This window comes from Coffea arabica, chromosome 10e, assembly GCF_036785885.1.
Source record: "Coffea arabica cultivar ET-39 chromosome 10e, Coffea Arabica ET-39 HiFi, whole genome shotgun sequence".
In the NCBI taxonomy this organism is placed as follows: Eukaryota; Viridiplantae; Streptophyta; class Magnoliopsida; order Gentianales; family Rubiaceae; genus Coffea; species Coffea arabica.
Window position 1 is genome coordinate 41126253 of NC_092328.1, and position 25997 is coordinate 41152249.

Sequence of the window (25997 nt, forward strand, 5' to 3'; positions counted from 1 at the left end):
AGGGAAGGTTTTATTGTGAAAAATTGGGAATTTTATGGATGAAATGGAAGATTGGAGGAAAGGGGATAGGGTTTCGAAGAGAGAGAGAAGAGAAATCTGGAAAAAATGAGGAACCGAGGCCTCGTTTCCTTTCTTATCGCGAAGAGATCCGAGGTCGGATCCTTTCTGGAAGGCCTCGGATCCTACATGGCTCGGATCAGCCTCAACAGAAACACAGACGAGCCCTCGGATTTATCTGGGTTGGAAAAGATCCGAGCTCGGATCTATGGATCCGCGGTCGGATCTGTCTGGGATTTTAGGATCCGAGCTCGGATCCTGACTTCTCTGCACTAATTGCAGAAACTGCAATTTTTCAAACTTTTTCTCCCTTTTCCGGCCAATTCCAAAACACACATTGGACAAACTTTTATCAATTCTAACCTCCCACGCACATGCAATATACCTTAAACACAATATCCATCCTCTCAAAACACAACAAACACATTTACATTGAAAATCGAGGGGTGAGGTTCTTTGATCATTTTTGCATTTTTACATCAAAATGGCATTTCTGAGCATTAAATACACATCAAATGAATCCATGAACCTTTATAACCATGATATCACCAAAACTCACTTGAAATGCACAATGTATGTATAGGCATAGAAATTTTAAACACTTAAAACACAATTTGGTAAGAAAACTCCCTGCCAACATGATCTTCAAGTGCACCTCCAAGATGGATGATAAAACTCCCGTATCTCCTATAAACAAGTGAAATACATCTAATTAGTCAATTAACTTACACCAAAATGTAAGAAACACATAAAAACACACAAATACATTATTATTATTAGGTTGCCTCCCAACAAGCGCTTTTGTTTATAGTCGTTGGCTCGACTTTCCTATAACTTCTTTAATTCTCCATTGCATTTCCTAAGGAGTAATTTACTCCTTTAGGAACCTTTTCTCCGGCCAAATAGGGCTTCAATCTTTGCCCATTTACTTTAAATGGAGAACCATTTTCTCCTTTTATTTCCACTGCTCCATAAGGAAATACTTGAGTTACTTCAAATGGTCCCGACCACCTTGACTTCAATTTTCCTGGAAATAACCTCAGGCGTGAATTGAACAAGAGTACCTTTTGCCCTACCAGAAATTTTTTAGGAATAATATGCTTGTCATGCCAATATTTGATCTTTTCTTTATAAATTTTGGCATTTTCATATGCATGTAGTCGGTGTTCCTCCAATTCACTTAGCTCAAGTAATCGCTTTTCTCCTGCAAAATTACAATCCATGTTAATAGATTTAATTGCCCAATAAGCTTTGTGCTCAATCTCCACAGGTAGGTGACAAGCTTTCCCATAGACTAAACGATACGGTGACATCCCTAGGGGTGTCTTAAATGCCGTTCGGTAAGCCCATAGTGTATCATCTAGCTTTGTAGCCCAATTCTTGCGTGATTTATTCACAGTTTTCTCCAAAATGAGCTTTATCTCTCTATTAGCTAGCTCTGCTTGTCCATTGGCTTGAGGATGATATGGAAGTGATGTCTTGTGCCTACAACCATATTTAAACAATAAGGAATCCAATTGTCTGTTACAAAAATGTTTCCCTTCATCACTTACTATGGCCTTGGGTATACCAAATCTACTGAAAATATTCTTTTTAAGGAATCTAAGTACAATTTTAGAGTCATTAGTAGGTGAAGCGATTGCTTCAACCCATTTAGAAACATAATCCACTGCTACTAAGATGTACTTATTATTAAAAGAACTAGGAAATGGTCCCATAAAATCAATACCCCATACATCAAATAACTCAACTTCCAAGAACGTAGTCAGGGGCATTTCATTCTTTCGAGATATATTTCCAGTTCTTTGGCATGCATCACAATTTTTAACATATTCCCTAGCATCTTGGTACATAGTTGGCCAATAAAATCCTGATTGCCATACCTTTGCCACAGTCTTTGAAGTACTGAAATGACCACCTGTTTCAAGGTTATGACAATGATATAAAACATTATGTACCTCATCTTCAGGAATACATCTACGTATCATACCATCGGCACAATGTCTGTATAGCAATGGTTCCTCCCAAAAGTAACTTTTTACGTCATGTAAGAATTTCTTCTTTTGATGATAATTAAATCCCTTTTGAATCTCTCCACTGACCAAGTAGTTAGCAAAATCTGCATACCATGGAGAATTTCTAAGTGCTAGGACAAACTCATCCGGAAAATTCTCTTGAATTGGAACCTGATCTTTGATTGGGATATATTCCAAACGTGATAAATGATCTGCAACTAGATTCTCCGATCCCTTTTTGTCTTTTATCTCCACATCAAATTCCTGCAATAAAAGAATCCACCGAATTAGTCTAGGTTTTGCATCCTTCTTATGCAGCAAATATTTAAGAGCTGAATGGTCCGTATATATAATGACTTTAGATCCTACTAAATAGGATCTAAATTTGTCCAAAGCAAATATCACTGCCAATAGCTCTTTTTCTGTCGTTGCATAATTGAGTTGAGCCTCATTTAGCAACTTGCTAGCATAGTAAATGACGTGCAATCGTCCTTCTTTCTTTTGTCCCAAAACTGCTCCAACTGCATAATCACTTGCATCACACATCAATTCAAATGGTATTGACCAATCTGGTGAAGTTATAATTGGGGCAGAAATCAATTCCTTCTTCAACCTTTCAAATGCAACCAAACAATTGTCATCAAATTGAAAAGGAGAATCTTTACATAATAAATCACATAATGGCTTTACTATTTTAGAAAAATCTTTAATAAAACGTCTATAAAAGCCAGCATGTCCTAAAAAACTCCTTATCCCCTTGACATTGCTTGGGGGTGGCAATTTTTCGATGACTTCTATTTTGGCTTGATCCACCTCAATTCCCTTGGAGGAAATCTTGTGTCCTAAGACAATTCCTTCTTTTACCATAAAATGACATTTCTCCCAATTCAGTACAAGATTTGTTTCCTCGCATCTCTGCAAAATTAATTCCAAATTATGAAGACACTGATCAAAAGATGAACCATACACAGAAAAATCATCCATAAATATCTCCATAATTTTCTCAATATAATCAGAAAAAATAGCCATCATGCATCGTTGAAAAGTTGCAGGAGCATTGCATAAACCAAATGGCATTCTTCTAAAGGCAAAAGTGCCATAAGGACATGTAAATGTGGTCTTTTCTTGATCCTCTGGAGCTATAGCTATTTGATTATATCCTGAAAAACCATCAAGAAAACAGTAAAATTCATATCCAGCTATTCGCTCCAATAATTGATCAAGAAATGGTAGGGGAAAATGATCTTTTCTTGTTACCGTATTTAACTTACGATAATCAATACACACTCTCCACCCTACCACAAGTCTAGATGGAATTAATTCATCATTTTTACCCACGATTGTAGTCATTCCACCCTTCTTTGGTACCACATGAATTGGACTAATCCAAACACTATCGGAGATAGGAAAAACTATACCTGCGTCAAGCCATTTAAGAATTTCATTTCTTACCACCTCTTTCATGTTTGGATTGAGTCTTCTTTGTGTTTCCACCACTGGTTTGCAATTGTCCTCCAATAAAATTCGATGCATGCATATAGAAGGACTTATACCTTTAATGTCTGAAATTGTCCATCCAATTGCCTTCTTACACCTTCTTAGAACTCTTAGCAACTTTGCACACTGTTCATCATCAAGGTCAGCACTAACAATTACAGGTAAAGTTTTATTTTCTCCAAGAAATTCATACCTTAGATGAGTCGGAAGTGGCTTGAGCTCTAACCTTGGAGGTTCAATTTCTGAAGGTTGTGAAAACCCTTTTCCTTGGCCAAGACTTTCATACAAATTACCCCTTTTATAAGGTGCTTGAAAATCCAAGTACTTGGCCAATTCTTCAATTTCTTCACAAACATCTTCTTGCTTACCTAAACTCATTAAACAATGCTCAAGAGGATCTAAGTCAAGGTTGACTTGACTCATCTCTTGGGTTAGTTTATCAATTGTGCCAATAGAATAAGCATGATCGGTAAAAGAAGGGTATTTTTCCATTTCATTCAAATTAAATTCTACTTCTTCTTCACCTACTTGAAACTTAAGCTTGCCATTTTTTACATCAATAATAGTACCTGCAGTAGCTAGAAATGGTCTACCTAGAATAATTGGCATAGATATATCTTCTTCCATATCTAATACCACAAAATCCACTGGAATGATAAATTTTTGAACTTTTATCAATACATTCTCCAACACTCCCACTGGATATCTAATAGACCGATCCGCTAGTTGCAAAGTAATATTTGTGCGTTTAAGCTCATGCAAACCCAATTGTCTAGCCACCGTTAAAGGTATTAATGATACACTAGCACCAAGATCACACAATGCTTTAGAAAAATCAACGTTACCTATGGTGCAAGGTATAGAAAAACTCCCTGGATCCTTCAACTTCGGTGGTAGCTTATTTTGAATAATTGCACTACATTCCTCCGTTAATGCTATTGTTTCGCAGTCTTCCAACTTTCTTTTTCTAGTCATGATTTCCTTGAGAAATTTCGCATAAGACGGAATCTGCAAAATAGCATCGGCAAAAGGAATGTTAATGTGCAATTGTTTGAAAAGTTTAACAAATTTTTCAAAATCTTTATCAAACTTATTTTGCTTTAATCTTTGTGGGAATGGAACCGCAGGGGGTATTGGAATGGTAGTGGAAGATGATGGTTGCTTTTCTCTTGGATTCTCCCGACTATTTTCCTCCACAATCGCCTCTTGGTTCCACTGCTTTTCTTCTTGTTTTTCATTCTCATCCTTCTCAACTTCCTTCACTGGAGGATCTTCTAATTGTCTACCACTACGAAGAGTAATGGCTTTCACATGCTCCTTAGGATTGACCTCTGTTTTGCTAGGTAATTCTCCTTGATTTCGATTATTCAAAGAACTAGCAATTTGACCAATTTGGACCTCTACATTCCTGTACATTGTAGTGAGTTGGTCCAACCTTCCTTCTACTCGCTCAAATCTGTCCGAGGTAACTTTTGCAAGCTTTTCCACTGCCATCTCCCAACCAGATTTAGTTTCAGCTTGTTGTTGCCTTGATTGAAATCCCGGTGGATTGGTTGGCCTTGGTTGATTTCCTTGATCCTTCCATCCAAAGTTTGGATGATTTCTCCACCCCGGATTGTAAGTATTCGAGTAGGGGTTATTTTGAGCATTACGATTGTAATTATTGACGAATTGTACCTGTTCAGAATCAACACACTCATTAGTATCATGTTCACCTCCACATACAGAACAGCATGCTACATGTGCATTAGATGAGCTTGGACCTTGTCTACTTAGCAATTTCATCACATTATTCATTTGAGCACTCAGCATATTAAGAGTGTCCATTTCTATCATACCTGCGTGACGTCTTGCATTACCTCTCTCATTGGCCCATTGGTAGTTATTTGCTGCCATTTCTTCTATCAAATTATGAGCTTCTTGGGGTGTTTTACCCATTAAAGCTCCACCTGCAGCTGCATCGATCATAGTTTTAGTAGAAAAAACTAAACCATTATAGAAGGTTTGTATGATTAACCACTCCGGCAGTCCATGATGTGGACATTTCCGAAGCAGATCTCTAAACCTTTCCCATGCCTCATATAATGATTCACCTTCTAATTGGCTAAAACTAGTGATATCCATTCTAAGCTTAGCAGTCTTACCTGGTGGAAAGTACTTATTTAAGAATGCTCTTGATAATTCATCCCATCCAGTGAAAGTATTGGGAGCATGAGAGTGTAGCCAAAGTTTGGCCTTATCTCTCAATGAAAATGGGAACAATCTTAGCCTTATAGCATCATCACTAACTCCATTCATTTTAATTGTATCACAAATTTCCAAGAATGTAGCTAAGTGTGTATTAGGATCTTCTACTGCATTACCTCCAAATTGAGATTGTTGAACCATTTGGATAAGTGAAGGTTTAATCTCAAAGTTGTTAGCATTTACCGCAGGCCTTGCTATGCTCGTTTGTGAACCTTGTGTTCCCGGTATAGTAAAATCTCGCAGAACTCGCCTATTTAGGTCATTTTCCGCCATTTCTTCTTCAAATGGTAATTCTATCAAGATATCTTCTATTGGCTGCCAAACCTCTTGTTCCTCTTGATGCAGTGTATTCCTCCTTTGTCTCCGCAATGTTCTTTCAATTTCAGGATCAAAATGTGCAACTTCTCTATTTGATCGGTGCATGCACTACAAATAAAAATAAGAGAAATTTTTGTAGTTTTAATTCAACAACTTGGATAAAAACAAATGAAAATGTCTAAATTAATAGAGATGACTAGGCCCTAATATTGCCGCTCCCCGGCAACGGCGCCAAAAACTTGACGGGTTCTTATTGTATCAATGCAAGTTTAATTCCGATTTTACACCCGTTGGACTGCAAGTATACAGGTCGAAATTTTAGTACAAGATGTGTATCGGGTCGATCCCACGAGGAGCAATTTAAACAATTACTAAGCCCCTGTTCTCTCTATTATTTAGACTTACCATTAATTTTGAGCAGAGAAAATCTAATGCTGTAATCTACAAATCTGATGTACAAATCTAGTTTAACAAATGCTGAATGCAAATAGAGAAATTTCACTTAATGAAGATTCTAGGGATGTAGATTCCACTTATGGCATAAACTACACAAATAAATGGATTTACTTATTGCTATTATTCTTGCTTAACCAGAGATTTATTTCCAAGATTACCAAGTCTCATTTCCATGATGAAATGGCTTAGAGCAATATAGATTTCCCTATTTCCATGGTGAAATACTACTACAACTCTGTTTTAGTTCATGAAATACTAAGTAATCCACTTAAGTGTATTTCTATTTTCATGAACATACAACTCAAGCTCTACTCATGTGTTTCCATTGTTATTACCAATTCTCATTGAACAATAACAACTGTAAACAAGTTATTGGTGATCAAACAATAACAAGAAATCACAGCTACACAAGTAGACAAGTTAACTCAAGATATAACAAGTGTAAATCACATTCAATTAGTATTATTTAGCCATAAGTTTCATCTACTCCCTAGATGAAGGAGTTTAGCTACTCATGAATGATTTAACAATCAAATTCACAAGTTTATTAATACAAAACATCATAAAGTACAAGTATAAGAAAGATAAAAGAAAGCTTAGCCAATTGAAGGTGAAGCTCTCCAATTCCTGCTATGTTCTTGCACAATATGATTACAAGTGAAAACTCTCCAAAAAATGCTTCTCCAAGTACTCCTAACTAGAGAGAAAACTTGTTGCAAGAAGGAAAACTAGCTACGTATGGTTATCCTTGCTTCTCCCTTGTGTTTCTGCATAAAAGGTGGTAGAAATTCCATTCCTCTCACTTCATAATTTCCTCCACTTAGATTTTGTAAAAAGAAGTCAAAGATATGATGTTCCTTTTGTCCACACTCATTTGGTCTTCTCTTTTATTGCAGAAGCATGTGCCACCGATTTCTGTCCCTCAAAATAGCTGTAAAAGTTGTGAGAAAGGTAAAGAAAAACGGCTGTGCCACTTGCTGAGGAGAGAGACAGATCCGAGCCTCGGATCCGAGGAGTGATAATGGATCCGAGCTCGGATTATAGGATCCGAGGCCTTCCCATGATGGATCCGAGGTCGGATCGTCCTGACCTCGGATATACTCCGCCAGAAGTACAGACGAGGGGTCGGATCCCTCTTGTACACACGGATCCGAGCTCGGATCCGTGTTGAACATTTTTCCAGTTTTTCACTTCTTCCCTTTTTCTACATTTTTGCTCCCACTTTCTTGTGTACTTTGTCCTCTGGATGACCCTGACATTTCTTTCAACTTGTGCATGAATTTCATACATCAATTACCTTCACAATTTCACAAAATTACGCATTAATCACTCATTTATCAATTTCTTAACTCTTAAACAATATTTAAGCAATTATCACCAAAAGAGTTTAAATATGGCTTTAATCTTCTCAAAACATACCAAAAATTCATGCCAAATTCATACAAAATGTACGTTAAATATTCACTTATCAGACTTTGGGGGGCATTTGAATTTCACTAGACCCGTTGATCAGCAGCGATATGCTCAAGTCTGTGAGAGACTTATCATATCCTGCAAGTATTGTGAGAAACTTGCTATGACTGCTCTAGGGCTACGGGAGGAGGTTGAGCAGATGTTTACAGCCATCGGATGGCACCCTTATCTTGATATCTTCTGTCCCGTTTTTGTCGAGCTGATTCGGGAGTTTTACTCCACTTTTGAGTTTGAGTTGCCTACGAGATATACTGTTGAGACCCCAAATGTCATTCATTTCCGTCTAATGGGTCAGGAGTTCAATTTCTCTATTACCTAGTTTAATCGGCATTTGGGTTCATTACTCAGGAGTATGTGGAGACTAGAGAATATGCTGAGAGCGCATGTGATTACGTAAAGACATTTCTCTCCTCTTACCACGAGGTGTGGAAGGACATGTCTGTCGACAGGCATTGCTATAACCCTTCTCGGTCTAGGAGCTCCTACCTTAAGGACCCCAGTGCCTGGTATGTTCAGCGATTTCTGGCCTACAGTTACTCGGGTCGCAAAGATAGCTTGGGTATACTCTCCCGACCCGAGTTCTTCTTCATCTGATGTATGAAGAACAATGTCAAGGTGAATTTGGGGCACAGTTCAAGACCGTTTTACCAAAAAAGAACAAACCCCTGATCCTCGGGTCCTACATCACACACTTGGCAGTACAGTTGGGGGTTCTTAATCTCCAGGATCATGACCTTCATTTGGCATTTGAAATGGAATTTCTGAATGCGGAGTGCTTGGAGAGAATGGGAGTTCTTGAGTACGTCGATGGTTCCTACCGATTCACTCCTCCGGGACCTCCTCGCGCCCCCCATCGATCCTCATTTGCCCATTCGTCCCCTATTGGCGATGATGCCGACCCTTCTACCTCCGCTCCGCCTCCTCCACCCCCAGGGGCTGACGAATGGCATCAACTCCGGACGCAAGTTCAGAATCTGGAGGCTTGGATGACCAACATCGATGCTAACGTGCATAGCATGGCGCAGAATTTGGCGGCATTCATGCATCATGTGGGTCTTGCGCCTCAATTTGATTTTCACCCACCACTTTGACTTGATTTCAGGGCAGTTTTGTTGCTTTTTCTCCTACTTTTAATGTTTATTTGCTACATTGAGGGCAATATATCGTTTAGGTGTGGGGGGGATCAGTTGTGGTGCTAGTTTTTCTAGTTTTTAGTTTTTAGATGTTTGTCATTTATTTTTAGTTAGTTATTTGTTTATCTTTCGTTCATTCTCTTTCTTTCTTTTTAGTACTTAGCTCTCATGTGATTACCAAGGTTTGATGTTGGGTTGTTGACTCTAATTCTACTATTGCCAAGTTTTAATAATAAAAGTGTATCTAGTTAATGTGATTGAATCCAAAAACATCTCTTTGGTGAATATCGGTGATTGCTTGACTTTTTTTATTTTTTTGTTAACTTTTCTAAGTATAGGGAATGATTGTTGGTATTTTCATGTGAATTGATCCAGTATTAACTTTAGTTCTCCATATTTGAAGAAATGAGGCTAACGGCTGCTATTTTTGTTTTCTTTTACTGTGTTATTTTGAGTTATTGTGTTATCTGGCTGTGAAATAAAGTTGACTGTACTCCGCTAGTCGTTACTACTGAGTAACTGGAGGTTTTCACCAAAAGTATCGATTCCCGTATCAAAAGGTAGTAATTTCTATGAGTACATGGTCGTATAGCGATAGGAACTGAATAATCGGGCTCTTTCATCTGAAAAATGTTGGAGATCGCGTCAAAAGACTCTAATTGCTAGAGACTAAGTCTTTTGTGCTATTAAAAAAATAATAATAATAGAAAACGTGAAAAAAAGAACAAGTGAAGGTTGTGTTAGTGTGTGATAGAAGTCAGCTTGTCGATTTATGGATTTAATGTTGAGATTTTGGTTAATATTTGGACCATTTGTTGATAAATGTTGTGCGCCATTCCTTTTTCTTGGATTAGTTAATCTAGATTTGAAGGAGTATGTGGTTGAGAAACTAACCGGGGTGATGTTTCTTGGATCTTGATCACTGATGCTTGATTTATGTTTTTCTTGGTAACTTGGCAATATGATAGATAGAGCAATAGCCACTGTCAAATATTGGTGTTTGTTTGCTGTTCTCATGCTTGTGAACAAGCATGGTTTAGATGTGGGGGAAATTGATAGGTTACAATTTTATCATTTATTTTATTATTAATTTCCCCTATTACCTGATCTGATGTGGATCAATTGTTAGATTCTACTCACTTTTGAAAATTTGAATTTATTACAGGGAGTAGAACGAAAATACCGTAACAAATACCAATTTGGCAGTCATCAGGAAGGAGTTCAAATAGCAGGCGTCCAAAGGCATTTTTGGAATATCAAGACTCGACCCTTTTTGGTAATTTGCGGGAGATAGCATTGGAAAAAAAGAACGAAAGGCTGAAGTCTTCCTGACCGCTGGGGACGCCGCACAGTAGCTAGGCATTAGACAGAAGTAGGGAAATTAGAGTAGGAACTAGATATTAGATAGCAGAGAACAAGCACTACGGAGGCTGAGCCTTTGACTTTTTCGTTTTGTCTTTTAGTAGCTTTTTCTTCCTTCGTATATCCAGATGAAGTGAAGACATTTAATCACTTCCTGTAGCTTTGCTTTTTCGTCAGTATTCCAACGAATTGAATTTACCCAATTGATGGCCGTGACTGTTGCTTCAATTTTGTGTGGGTTTTTCGCATCCGAGATGAATTAAATCCCCTTTGTCAGTCCAGGAACAATGGAGGCTTTGATTCGCCTAGAAATTGTGAGATCGATTTAATTTTATCTTTTTCTTTTATTTATTGGTATTCGCATATTCTTTGATTACAGTGCTTATGGGTGCCTAATTAATCGATTGTCTTGGATCCGGATAATTAGTTAATTTGGTAATCTATTGTCAATTAGGGCATTAAATCCGTACTTGTTTAATTGTCTTGAAATAGTGACAACTGACATGATTGGGTTGTGGCAGGGGAATACGCGAGCTAATTTAAAATAACCCTGATAGTGCATTATTTGGTTAGAATATGGCTCTTCTAATACGTAAGGCAATTGGGGAATTAAATCTTACGGGCTTACCTAGAATTATTTCTCAATTAGAGAAGTGATTAACGGGCGTACCTTAATCACCGATACAGTAAGGAGGGGTTGACTGTCATTGCTAGTTTGGCAGTTATAACCTATTTATTAATAAATAATTGGAATTGCTTGTGCATCGATGATCAATTAGGTGAACCATTGCTGATGTTATTTCTTGGCTAAGACCTTTAATTATTATTACTCTGATTTAAGTGAATTGTCATTTAATTTTTAGTTGGCTATTTAATTTTTAGTTGAATTGTTTTAATTGTCATCCTTTATACAAAAACATCCCCTGTGTTACTTTGGATTTCAAAAGAGACAAATATCCCCAGTTCTTGAGGATACGACCCTACTTACCCTGTTTACAAATTAATAATTATTTGTGAAAATGTTATCCCATTCGGGTATATCGGATCAAGCAAATTCTTTGGGTACAGGGTGAATCAAGTAACCCATTGTACACCTAGAGTCCCTGCTCCGGTACTTGGAATCGAGTTTTGGATATTTTAATTGGCAATTAGGTTTAATTTTATTATTGCACAGGCATCGACAACCTGTCACCTATTCATAAGAGTCATTATATTTTTTGATGTTCTATGCTTGAGCCATGTTGACCTTGCAAAATTGGAATTGAAATTAGTTATGGGATTGGATTGGTGAAAAAATTGGGCATAATTTATGTACAAGTTGAAAAGAAATACACTAGTTTCTTCTACGCCTGTTAGCTATTTGAATAAATGCCCGAACGAGGAAAATCTCTAATTATGACAGGATTTTGTGCTTCTGGTCTAGGAGTAATTTAGGAAGTTGAGGCTTTTACTTATTTTCCTGGATTTTTCTTTTCTTTAAATCCTATTAAGACCTACCGACATCGTTTGGTGATAATATTTGGTTTTGGCAAGGTAAAGGCCATGTCCTCTCCATTGCTCAAACATGCTTGCAAGAGCACATCCTCATAAAAAGGGATACATAAGCCGCAATCTCATGATTTCTCGCCAATAACATAGAAACTTTGGCCCACTAGAATCAGTATTTGGAGGGAAGCTTTCCCGCAATCCTTTTGGCGGAAATTTTAGGCTGGGTATAGGATGGCTCCAATCTTTGGTGAGGTCTTGTTCTTTTCCTTGCTATAAGCCTCTTAATAGCGTCAAGCCTTCTACTTCTTGCTAAAGTTGTCGTCGCTAATGCCTTTTTTGGTTGTAGTAAATCATCCAATAAGACTAACGCATGTTATAATCTACTATGGGAGGATGTTGAATTTCAATCATTTGTAAGAAAAACATGTGGGCGTTTATTAGAAAATAAGTTAATTGAACATAACCTAAATGAAACTACTAACTGAAATTTTGACCAATATGGTAGTTGGTTGATTAAGTTAAAATTGTGGATGTGATCCTTAAATCGTGGACATTATATTTAACATAAAGGGCTTGTTGTCAACTGATTTTGATTAGAACTGATTCTTAAAAATTAGAATTTTTAGAATAACTTATGTGTTCTTGTTTAATATTAAAAAATCTATTTTAGTGAATGCATAATTATTGCAAAAGAAACTAAAAAGCTAGTTTTGAAAAGAGATAATCGAGTTACCCCTATGTGCTGCATAAATCGATTTTTGTGATAGTTAAATAAATATTTGGTTGTGATTAATTACTTTGATTATGGAGACTAAATGTTGCAGGAAACAGGGTAGTAAACTGCCTAAAGACACAGGCAAAATGGGCTATGAGCTCATGCAAACAAAACAAATCTACTAGCAGCGCTATGTAATAAATAAATTAGGTTTGGACTTTTGTTCCAACAGTATTCATTAATTAATGATTTGAAGAGCATAATCTTCTTTACATCACCAATCTTTATCTTCTTTATATTACTATATTTTTTTTTGGGTGAATTAGATTAGCAATTCCATTTCATAAATGTTTGTAGTACTTGCCTGTGAAATTAGGCACTGGATCATGTATTTTGTGATTAGTTGTGGTTGACAACTTGATACAAGATATGTGTTCATTATTTTCTATGTCAACTTATGCTTTGCTAATATAATATAAATGAGACAAAGTTGTGATAAGCAATTCAAATGTCATTAATTTATTCTTCAATCACCAGACTTGTAATGATATTTCAAATACAAATATTTCAAATTCTCCCAAAACCACTTTCTAGCAAAAAACAGCTCAACCTGAAAATAACTCTGGTAAATTTCTGATAGTAATACTCAATGCAAAATGATATGTATAGCTCCATGGATAACTGCATGTAAAACTCCATGGCCAACTGCTTCTAGTACTTGCCCCCGAAGACTAGATTCACTCTTAGAAACTGTAATCTTCGTTTTTGCGAAATCATATGAAAGTTTCAGTTTGCCAAATATACCATCAGCATCATTCCTATCCACATCATATTCCAGGTTTTCTTGTGAAAATCCACAGTCGAAAAGTTTCTTCAATGACAAGTTCACTTCCCCTACGTATTTATCAGGCAACAAAGATCTTTCACAGTACAATTTGATAACAAGAATAACACCATCCTTCTGCACAGCTATCTCAGGGAGAGTGTACTTAATCTTGCAATTCCAATAAGGATTTGTCTCTCTTTCCCTATCCACAGGGGTAACCCAGACCGAATTTGAATGTCCTTTTACTGAAACCTGCGCATAAACTTTCATTTTGCCTAGCTCTCGAACATCTGGGAGATTATTGGCACAAATTAGAGTGACCTCGAACTGCCTACACTCCATGCTGGAAAATAGTATGAGATGGATTAATAGTGTAACTAGGAATATTGGAGGGGTTGTTGAAGAAGGGAAAAGAAAGCTTACTAATAAGGAAGCAATTGGTTATGTGAGTTTATGCAGTGCTTATCATGGAAAAGGAATGGTATATATAACCATGAAAATGTTGAAAAGGTCAAATTTGTTTAAGATGCATGACACACTTGCTGTTAAAATATAGAGGCTAAAGATACATGGCTGTAATTCAGAAACATCCAAGCGAATTTCCTAATTGCAACTTGAATTGGATTAAGTAATTCAAGTTGTTAAGATGAGAGTTTTGATTTGGTATAATAGGTATGCATTGTATGTTTGCAAAAGACTAAATGAACTCTATTTGGTTAAAAATTCACCTTAATTCAACTAAACATTTTTTGATGCGTTAATAATGGGGTTTGCCTGGCATGGTCCACATAGTTAGCGGGTATCTCAAATATTAGCTTTTATCCAAAGTGAAATTAAATTCAGAAATCGTCTGGAGATAAGTGGGCAATAGATGCTTACTATATACGGGTAAATAATAAATTAGGCATAACTTATGTACATGTACGATAATCTGTTTAATAAAAGCTTTAATAGTATGAAAAGTATACATTCATAAACTACCTCTTTATTTTTATAGTTATCGCTGTATGAATTAATTTTATTTAAATATATAGACATTAAATGGCCAAAATCATATGTAACAGTTTTCTTTTCTTTTTTTTTTTGGGTGGGTACATATACAACACTTGTTATGTCGTGTACGACTGTACGGTGTACCTATTCTTGCTGAAAAGCACCAAATTAAGAATTCCCAACTATTAGTCTTTGGTAAAAACAAATGGATTCTGTATCCATCCAAGTTGTCCACTAATTTTATTAATAAACAGCAAGTTGTCCTCCTAGTTGTCCACCTGTATTACGAGTCAACTTAGAGTAGTTCGGCAGATAAAGCCAACCTCCTAAGCTGCCCTAAAAATTATTGTTGCATCCCATGAATAAGATACCATTTCAGCTCTTGATCCCAAGTTCATAAGAGTAAGCTCGAAGAATAATACATAAGCGCTGGATCTTTGGGAATATATTGGAGGACATAAAACAGGCAAAGAATAAATATTAGCAGTTTCCTTAATTTGCTTGATGGCACAAGACACATTCCATATTTCTGGCTAGACTGTATTGCCTCAATTGATCATTGGTCGTCAAATTCCCCTTGCAAAGCAATAGAATTAGGTACAGAAGCAAATTAATATTGCGTACAATTCTTCTGCCACACCACAGCATCTGAGTACTTCGTCAATAGGGCTCCTTTGGGTGCCAATTATCAAGCCAAACAAATTATCCCTTTTGTTTCAAAGATGCACCTTATTCTACAGTCTACCAATAGATCTTTTTTGTAATATATTCCTCCATATCCATCCATGGTCATTTGGAATTAGCCAATCGTGGAGACACTGTCGGGGCATTGAGGAGGGGACAAGGGGCCGGGGATAACGGAAGCGGGCGATGAGGCGAAAGCGGGAAAGATTTTAGAACGCGATGGGGGACAAGAGAGGATTTCTTTACCCCAAATTTGCCATTTTTAGTTATTATTTTGTTCTTTTCACTTTATACCGATATTTTCACCCGTCAAACAACTAATAAAAACGAAAATCTTTAAAATAAACTTGCAAATTCCAAACAATTATTTTAAATTTTGTAAAGCATTCTCTATGAGACCCAAAAATTACTTAAAACATGAATACCTAGATTATCTCCGTAAAGCATTAAACTACTATATGTTTTCTAATGGAACTGAGTAATTAAAGGACTGAAAAGTACAGAGCTAATCTGTTTAAAGGATGGATTACAGACAGTTGACCAAGTGCTAGTTGAACATTTTGTCATTCAAAACTCATCTAAGATATTTTCTTAACACCCACATGCCGTTTTCCGTACCGATGTGGATTTCGAACAGCTCCGGAGTCAATCGCCCTTATCCGTGTTATCTTCTCAGATTTATCTACATATAGCGAGTGATTATATCTCAAGATCCAAATCATTCATCTATTCTCAGAAGTCAAAACTCCAAACTTCAAAACTGTACTACAGTCTACAGTGAAGAAAACCCTTTTCTTTCTTTTATTTCTTTTTTTCAATATTGTCCTCTCGCCAGCAGCTGAAGCGCCTGATCCGGTGCTCGACATCGACGGAAAGAAGTTCAGGGCAGGCTTGGACTACTACATTTTACCAGTCATCCGTGGCTGAGGTGGCGGCCTTACTCTAGCCAGCCCGGCGGGGGATACTTGCCCTCTCAGCGTGTTTCAGGAGCAATTGGAAGTCAAACCCGGCCTCCCGTTGATTTTCACACCAGTCAACCCTAAAAAGGGTGTTGTTCGTGTTTCCACTGATTTAAACATCAAGTTCTCAGCTTCAACGACTTGTGTTGAGTCAACTGTGTGGAAGCTTGAGTATGATGAAATATTAGGGCAGTACTTCATATATGATGGTGGAGTTGAGGGAGACCCTGGTCGTGACACTCTAGACAATTGGTTTAAGATTGAAAATTTTGATGATAAAGACTATAAGCTTGTTTTTTGTCCCACGGTTTGCAAATTCTGCAAGGTGATATGCAAGAATGTTGGCTTTTTTGTTCAAGGTGGAACTAGACGTCTTGCTTTGAGTGATGTACCACTCAGGATTATGTTCAAGAAAGCTTGAAAAACGAAGATGTGTCGTTAACTTGTTATTGTAATTTTATCCTTGACTTTTTTCTTCCTCCTTTTCATGTGAAGGCGTGACATAATAAGGAAGCATGTATGATTTATATTTGTCTAGTGAATAATACTATATCATTTAATCATATAGAAGCCTTCATCTGGTGATCCCTTCCTTCTGGGCTTTTTGGGTTCAAATCCCTATTGGAGAAATTACTTATTTTCAACTTCCCCTCAATTCATCTCATCAATTGTTTGAACCACCATAATTACAAGTAATGTAATTAAGCCTTGAACGCATGGATGTAATTTAAGTCTTACAAATGCTCTCTCGTCTTGGTTAACCACATGCATATTTTTTTAGTTTGTAAAAATAATATGTTACATTAGAAATGTCAAAATGGGTGACTTGAGCAGCTTTAGGCGGGTTATAATTGGGTAATGGACATAATTAGATCAATCCATTTATATTCATTTAATAATTGGATATGGGTATATCCAATTATCCATTTATAAGTCACTTAAAATTTTACTTATTTCTTTTTATTTTTCGGATGTTGTTTAATAAGAAATAACGGTATTTTGTTGTTATTAAATTGATACAAAATTTAAATTTATTTACTTAACATTCACTAAAAGTTGAGTTTAAATGTATAATTATTTTTAAATGGATACAAATGGATGAACCAAAATCAATCCACTATTCACCAATTAAATGTATTTAATTGAATACTTATTTAAATCCATTCAAATTTAATGAGCGGATTTGAACAAATTATTAGTGGGCAGATCTGGACGGGTCAATGTAATTGAGTTGTAATTGACATATCTAAATTACATGCAATAAACCGCTCCTTCAATAAATAAAATTACATGTAATTGAGTTGTAAGTGACACGTGGTATCGTTTTGTAGCTTCTCACAAAAAATTGTCAAGTGTTCAAAAAATCTATGACCACAATGATATGGTAACTTTTCAAACACTGAACGCGTATAGTTTTAACAAACAACGAGAATATCTGTGAGAAGGAACTACGCCTGTTGCCCCCTTTCTATGGATCTGGGGTGGTACAGTTGGGTCTACCCACTTCAAGTTATTGGACATTGTAGGCAGGCTAATCGATCCTTTCTGTTGGGCCTTAGTATATTTGGATCAAATTCATCTCTCACCTTTGTCAACCACGCTGAAATTTTTAGGTTATTGAAGGACTCAAAAAAAAAATGTTCATTACCCACAGTTGAAGGTTAGTACAAGATTTACATTCAAGGTCTCGTGTGATATTACATATTTCTAAAATGTTTACAAAAAGGAGAGATTTGCACTTTGCAGTTTGGTAAAACTTGCAGTTTAAATGCCTGATAAATTGGGCAAAGTCAAATTGACATGAGAGGACAGGTTCTATCTAGTTTTCTGCTTTATTCTGTATTTTGTGATGATACCACCACTTTGGCACTTAGAAAGATGTAACAACTTATTTTTTTATGAATGAATGATTTGATTATCAAAAAATGAAAAATAAAAGTGTCTGATTCATCGGAGGAAAATTATTTACACAATTTTTTCCTGGATCAAAACTGTTACTGAGCCTTTCTTGTCAAGCATTCTTTATTTTTTTATTTTTCTTTTGGTTCTGTGTATAAGCCTTAGTGTTCTACCAATCCTGTTAGTAAACTTGATTCAGTTTTGCTTCAAATAAAAAAAAAAAGTGAAATATTTTCTTCAAAGACTGTTTCCTCCACACAATATTCCCTATCCAGCGACACCTACCCCCACACAATATTCCCTATCCAGCCACACCTACCCCACAAACATGTAAACAAACCACGTTAGATGCCCAGATGGATCAAGGGCGATATTCAAATATTGTACCGGCATTTTCTTCTGTCCGAGGATTCATAGTGAGAGTTTCAATAGTTTTTCCATTTTCTTTAATTATTAGATCTATGTTTTCTTTTTAAGCTTTGATTACCGGATTTGGAATTTTTTGACTCTATATAGCAGATTTTATCATGATATCTGAATTTGTACTGAATTAATCTGTAGATCTGACGATTGAAAGCATGTACAAACATTCTTGAAGTTATAATTATTTTATTTTAATTTTTACTCGTTCTTTGGATTTGTAGTATGCATTCTTCTCAAATCTATTTTTTGATATCTGTATATAGTTAATAATATAATTTCTACTATTAGTGCAGATTTCAATGAAATTATAATGTTTTATAAAAAAAAACAAAGTACCTGCATTATCATAGACAATAGACGTATATGTGAACACCGCAACCTGTAGAATCATAATAACACTTATGCCCACTTTGAAAATAATTTTTCTCATTCAAACTTAACAATCAAAATTTAGAACAATTCAATTTCCATAATTCCCATCACCAACCTTACTCTGACTCTAGAATCAATCACAAGGTAGGATTGTAGAGAACCCTCATACTTTTAAATCTAATTCAAGTGAGTAATTCCTCTATAGATGTACACCAGGATAAGATAATAAATAGATATGCCAGTCAGATAAAAGAAGAGCAATTAATAGAGGGGTTGACTACTATCATAAATAAGTGTTGATTGACCATACTCGATTCAAACTTCAAAGTCAGCTTTGGTAGATCCAATTTTGTTCGGTTATATCTTTTATACTGGTAATTTAGTGTATGCTTACATAATTTTTTTTTTTTTTTTTGACAAACATATGCTTACATAAGTTGTTTTATGATCACGGTTAAGATAATCTACACTAACAACAAAATTATATAAATTTAATTAAATCATGCAAAAAATACAACAACATAATATGATTGGACAAAACCCAACTTAACGTATCTTCTTTCCTTCGATGTTCATCGATTTGTCTTGTTTAAATGACAATTTTTCAAAAAAAAAAAAAATTTATTATTTATTATTATTATTTTTAATTAACTTTTTTATTTCTCATACATCAAATCATTACTATATATTTGTATAAAAAAATCTAAATGAGACTTTCTTACCTACCAAAAGTCATCAACCTTGTGCCATAGACTAGTAGGGTCACCTCCAAAGTCAATTACGTTTATCAGGGGAAAATCATATTAACCCTAGATCCCTATCAACTCCAATAATTCTCATAAATCTTCCAACTTCAAACACACTAGACATACAGCAAAGAAATGAAGGAAACGCTGCTACCTTTCTTCCTCTCATTTCTTCTCTTCACCTCATCCCCCTCTTCAGCCGCTCGACCAGCCAGTAATGCCGTTCGTGACATCGACGGAAAAAAGGTCATCGTCGGAGCCCATTACTACATATTGCCTGTTATTCGCGGCCGCGGTGGCGGCCTAACTCTTGGCAGCGCCGACAACGAAACTTGCCCTCTTGATGTCATCCAGGAGCAGTTTGAAGTTAAAAGGGGCCTCCCGTTAACGTTTACACCAGTAAACACCACTAAAGGCGTGGTCCCAGTTTCAACTGATCTGAACATCAAGTTCTTTGCTGCTACAATTTGTGTTCAGTCAACTGTCTGGAAGCTTGAATTTGACGCAGATATATCACAATACGTGATAGTCAGTGGCGGAATTGAAGGAAATCCAGGCCGTGAAACCATAAGCAACTGGTTCAAGATTGAAAAATATGATCAGGATTACAAGCTCGTTTACTGTCCTACTGTTTGTAACTTCTGTAAGGTCATCTGCAGAGATGTTGGGATATTTGTGCAGAATGGGAGGAGGCGTCTTGCTTTGAGTGATGTACCATTCAGGGTTTTCTTCAAGAAAGCTGAATATTGAATATTATCCTTGCTCCCTTCGATTTTAAGTTTCTTATCCCTTTTTGTTTCAAGTTAAATTATGAGTAATAAGAAAGAATGTACAACTCCAGTGAATAAGATTTGACTCGATCTTTGTTCAAAACATGTAAGTTATCTACATGTAAATCATGTTTTGGTTTTAATAGTATTTGGGATATCATGGAAAATTTTAGTGTCTTCATTGCATACGCCTAAGACAAGCAGGAGCCTTTTCTCAGTAAAAACATTCTTGAACAGTGTAACACTCTTTGGATAAATTGTAATTCAATTTTTATTACTTGTACAACTTTAAACAGAGACGTGATATTGAGTTGACGTTCGCATGGATTTGATACATATTAATTGTATGTCTATTACAAAATTGTATGAGTAGTTGACAATGAAATACAAGTTATTTAAATGTTGTTACATCAACTATTCCTGCACCTAAGTGTGCCAGATAATGGTATGGATCGGACGAAGAAATGCACAATTATTTCTTTTTCTTATTTTAGGCAAATGTATACACATGTTAATACAAATCATGAACTTGTAGCAGCATATAAACGTGTTTGGATTGAGAAGATTTGAAATAAAATAATTTGCTTCACAAATTTTAATTACCTTTTTATCTTTTCAATCATTTTTTTATCTCACATATATCACATCACAAAAATTATTTTAAATAAATTATCCAAATAAACTCCTATCCAAACAAACATGTGAATTTTGAATTTGAATACTATTATATATGGGCCTCGTGTTTTGAAGAGAGATTTAAATCATATAGTAGTAACACTACATTTTTCATACTTCGAAAATTTGGTCAAATATGGAGAAGGAACAGCACTAATCTAAACTGTGGACTATTTGGTTTCTGGATCCGGCCGATAGACTTTTCCGCAGTGTAAATCTGATACTTATATGCATATGTGCTTTGGTCTAATCTTTCTTATAGTGTTCAATTATAATTTTTTTTCAAAAGAACATTTAGATGCATATCATGTGTGCAGAAATAAAAATTTAAAACCTGAATAAAGATAATATGCCAAGTATCCAGGCCTACTAATGTAGAAAAATAAAATCTTTACACCAATGGTGTAAGAAAAATTGATCCTTGAAATTTTAATCGTTCTACGTTGAAAAGACAAAAGAAATTTTTTTTGAGCATATATGGACCATTGGTACTCAAAAAAATTTTTTTTTTTTTTGATAATTTGGAGCTCAATTGTTTAGTATAATATTTCTTCTCACTCTTTAAAGTTTAAAAATAAATGTGAGAACCACAACATAAATTTTCGGGACCATGTGTGTTAGGTACAACTTTTTTTGTCGGCTGATCTTCATTTATATTAAAGCTATTTAAAGAAATCCAGCGGAGTTGGTTAAAAGGAGGAGCTAACTAGTAGAACTATCAATAGGTTAGGTTAGCCTAAACTCGGTTCATCCAGTCTGAAAAAAGCTCACTAAGTCTAAGTTTTAAATGGACTATACAAAGTTTGAATCTAAATCTTAGGCCCAAACTAAACGTGAGCCTAGCTTAAATTATATTAACCTCAAATATGATCAAAGTCTAGCCCATATACGAGTATAGTTATAGAGGTAAAAAAAATAAGATCTATAATTTATAGTTATCAATATTATGACATAACATGTCAATAATTTCTATAAATTTATATAAATTCATAATTATGAAATATATATTATATATAAGGGTTACATGTATAAAACCCCAATGAGCTATTATCCGAGTTGCACTTTACACTCCTAAAGTATTTTAATAGGCACTTTACACCCTTGGTCAACTAAAACATAATTCAAAAATTAATTTCATCCAAGTAATTGATGAAATGACCAATTTATTCTCCATTAAAAACATAAGTAACAAAATACCATTTTGGTGGGAAAGATTACTACTTTAAATAGACTAATTTTTACTTTATATCTAAAAGTCTAATTGTTAACACATAAAAAAATACTGCTTTAATTTGAATGAGAATTAAGACAATTGGGGTCAAAATATGGAAATATTAAGTGATTATTGTTGCAATTTTAAAATCTCACAATTTTCTTCAATGCATCATAATGCCGTAACTTCATATAATCAGCAAAATTTCACTTGAAATCTTTACAAGAATCAAATTGGAGTAGAATCCAAAAATTTTCGTAAGAAATTAGAACAATAACTGCAATAAAGTTGTAGTACCAACCGAAATTGAAAACCACATATTAGTAACAAAATATTGGGCTCAGAAATTTCAATAAACTCCTAAATTATTTACTTTTCCTTCATACCAAACTTTTCTTATCTAGACTGTGACAGCTCCGCCTTCCCTTAGGGCGTACCCTAAGGGTTAGCGGACTGCCTGCCCAGCTCTCGCCAGGAGTACTAAGCTGAACACAGTGATCAAATCCTATAATGCAATCTTAAGCCAAAAATACGCTTCCATGAACTCGAAACGATTCAAATCAAGTACAAGTAAAATTTATATAACATTTGAGAAGGTACAATTTCAACCAATCCAGCCAAACATACCATATAAACATGACTAAACACTCTTATATACACCCGTCGGTTGATAGGATTACAAATCAAAAGGAAACATTGGGACAAAATACATTTAGGGTTTCCAACCACCAAGGAACTATACAAACAAAAACAAAAGAATATCTAACTAGCTCAACTCGCTTCTCAAAATCATGGTTCCAAAAGTGTTCCTGTAAGGAAAACAAAGATAACAAGGATGAGCTTACGCCCAATGAGGTACCGACAAGTCACACATCCAAGACTCACAAGTATATTCATGCTCAGTTATACATGGCCATTAAACACAGAAGAAAGTATCCCACAATAAAACCAGAAGAAAAGGATACCGTTGGTTCCCAAGAGCCAATTTCTCCTTTGCAGTACTTGATCTCAACTCGTTGACCCTTTGTCAACATTCGAAGACACGAACAAGACCGTAGATCCCACTTTCCACCAAACATTCCCCTTACCGAGCCCGAACACCTCACAGAAACAGAGAAGGTAATACTCGAGTATACCACAAAGTCGAGGAGATAACACTCCATTCGACTAACAGTAAACCCATGGTTCGTTATCGAATCGACCAACCCCTTGCCGGCTCAACCCGATTAACGACCAATGAGGTTTGAGCTCAAATATCACAGTAAAGTTGTTGGGCTCAGCCCCAAACGACATCAAACATGCACAGGTAACGAATTCACAGTTATACAGTATACAGTCACACAGATAAGAGATCGAGAGTGATAAAGTACACTCTCGTCTCATGCACAGAGTTCACAGTCATTCAAACCAAAGATTCAAGTACAAACAACCATTTAAACATTAACGCATGCAATGGTACACTCACCAATTAAACAAAGCAAGTCCACAAGTTTTCGTCCGACGTATTCCTTGGATCACCGACACGCCCTATAACAATCAAGAAAACACAATTGAGACTCGAACACAAGTCGAATACCTCTTAAATGAACTACTAAGGCAAAATCAAATATAGCTTGGAATGAAAAATACATAAAATTTAAGGCTAAAAGTATAAACAAACCCCAAAGCCTTTCACGTCTACCCAACCTCAATCTAAACTCAAAAGAACCCAATATCTTAAATATTTGGACAGCATTTCCCCTAAAATTTCAGATTTTCTATCCTACAAACAACCATTTAAATTCATCCAAAACAACCATAATTACACATACAAATCATAGGCTATTCAATACACCTCATTAGGGTTACAATACCCCTCAATCTTAGCCAATTAAAAGCTCAACAACCAACCATAGTAAAACCCTAATTAGAAGCCCTAAAATTGAAATTTTCCGCACAAAACTGAAATTTTCCGCAAGCAACCACAATTAACACACAAAGCTCCATTTTACCCAATCTAAAGCTATCATTTCATGGCCAACCATAATCATCATATGAAAACAGAAAAATCACCCAAAAAATCTGAAATTTATCTTACTCCACTTGAATCCATGAAATCTTCCATAAAACAACCTATTTAACCACCACAAGTCACTAATTTACCATTATTAGGAACAAAGAATGAGTTTCTAAGCAAAATACCTTGACACCTCAAGAAAGGTAGTAGCTTAAAGTTTCCTCCTCCAAAACAACTCCACCAAGACCTTTAATCTTCCTTAGCAAGTCACTTTTGTGGATAAATTTAAGATTTAATCGGTTGGATTGAGTGGGACTTAGAAAAACTTTAGAAAACTTTTCTGGATTTTAAACCTAACTTTCTTTAGTTAAATCCTGTATATTTTAATTTGAAAAACTTAGTGATGTGTTAACCTTAGCATGCATGATAAGAACTTGATTTAAACAAGAAACAATGGCTGTTTTGGTCTTCTAATAGTAGGGTTAAACCTGTAGTTTATCTGGTTGCTAAGTGCAATTTCGAATCTCATATCTCATCATCTTGGCTTTAAATGGCTAAAGTCTTGATGGATTACATGTCTACAGGATTTGACCCTGTCCAAGAGGACGAACCAGGGTTGAAGTGAAACGATTGTAATCAAGTGGTGAGTGTTCCTTGCATGTTTGTGCAATAAGTGATTATGTTGAATATTTGTGAATGAGTGTTAAATGCTTTCCAATGATTGTTAAATAGATTTTCAATGAGCAAATGTGTACTTTATCGCACTCGATCTAAGTGAATGTGAATTTTCAATGATCAAATGATTGAATGTTACTTGTGCATGAATGTAAACCATGTGTGCTTTATCGCATTAGCTGAATTGGGATGTTACTTTGTCGCTAGCCTATTCAAGCGGACTCGGTCGGATAGGTTGGTGACCCTGGGTCACTATTTTGATATACTCGAGTATGACCACGAAATCAGTTGGAGTACTGGTCAGTGAATGAAATGCAATGAATGAAATGATCACTGTTGGAGCTTTTATTTTCAAATATTTTCAAATGTCGGGGGTATAAGGAAGAGACTGAATGACTGAATGGATGAATGGCTTCAAGTGAGCACGTATCCTTCTACTGAATGTGTTATTGTTACTTGAATGCTCTAAATGTTTTCCTTGATTGGTTATTGTTAAAGGTAATATGTCCGTGATTTAACTACTTCAATGATTGTTTGGGAACCTCACTGGTCTTTTAGCTTGTTCATTTAGTTTGTTTTCCTTACAGGAGTGAAGGTCCGGAGCAAATAAGCGTGAACTAGTGTGTATAACCCTCTTGTACTTGTACATTGGATACATAGAACGTATTTTAGATATTTGATGTCGTATCTTACATTCACTTTTGGTTTGTAATTAACCTTGAATTATTGGTTGAATTGTAGAACTCTAGTGCTTATATGGAGGTTTGAACGGTTATTTTGAAAATTAATTGTAGTGGATGTAATGAGTCCTGGCAAGAGTTGGGCAGACGGTTCGCCAAACTCTTGGATACGCGCTAGGGGCAGGTGGGATCGTCACAGATCCAAGTACTTGTGAGCAGCTCAGTCTCGCAATCAAACTCTGATACCACTTGTTAGGATCCAACCACGGAATAAACAACTATTGAGATATTAAGTCACAACAATTTAATGACAAACAAGTCACAA

General features: G+C 35.7%; 3 protein-coding genes, 1 non-coding gene and 1 pseudogene across 4 annotated transcripts; 3 read left to right on the forward strand and 2 right to left on the reverse strand.

The window, feature by feature from the left end:
- Positions 1–896: 896 nt before the first annotated feature.
- On the reverse strand, positions 897–6239 carry LOC140015237 (uncharacterized). The gene is made up of 5 exons (XM_072067152.1): positions 6000–6239; positions 4692–5246; positions 2763–4577; positions 1941–1975; positions 897–1542 (listed from the first exon to the last, which is right to left on the reverse strand). Exons 1-5 carry the CDS (start codon positions 6237–6239, stop codon positions 897–899), a joined length of 3291 nt encoding a protein of 1096 aa, XP_071923253.1.
- LOC140015546 (small nucleolar RNA R71) lies at positions 5596–5702 on the forward strand. The gene has a single exon (XR_011822199.1). It is a non-coding gene; the product is annotated as a small nucleolar RNA R71 (small nucleolar RNA).
- A 7168-nt stretch (positions 6240–13407) lies between the features above and the next one.
- LOC113711471 (protein SRC2 homolog) lies at positions 13408–13929 on the reverse strand. Its single transcript, XM_027234635.1, has one exon. The coding sequence runs from the start codon at positions 13927–13929 to the stop codon at positions 13408–13410; it is 522 nt and encodes a 173-aa protein (XP_027090436.1).
- Positions 13930–13942: 13 nt separating this feature from the next.
- Positions 13943–16787, forward strand: LOC113711472 (kunitz trypsin inhibitor 5-like; annotated as a pseudogene).
- Positions 16788–19758: 2971 nt separating this feature from the next.
- Positions 19759–20536, forward strand: LOC113711864 (kunitz trypsin inhibitor 5-like). The gene has a single exon (XM_027235092.2). The coding sequence runs from the start codon at positions 19799–19801 to the stop codon at positions 20411–20413; it is 615 nt and encodes a 204-aa protein (XP_027090893.1). The 5' UTR covers positions 19759–19798; the 3' UTR covers positions 20414–20536.
- Positions 20537–25997: the final 5461 nt, after the last annotated feature.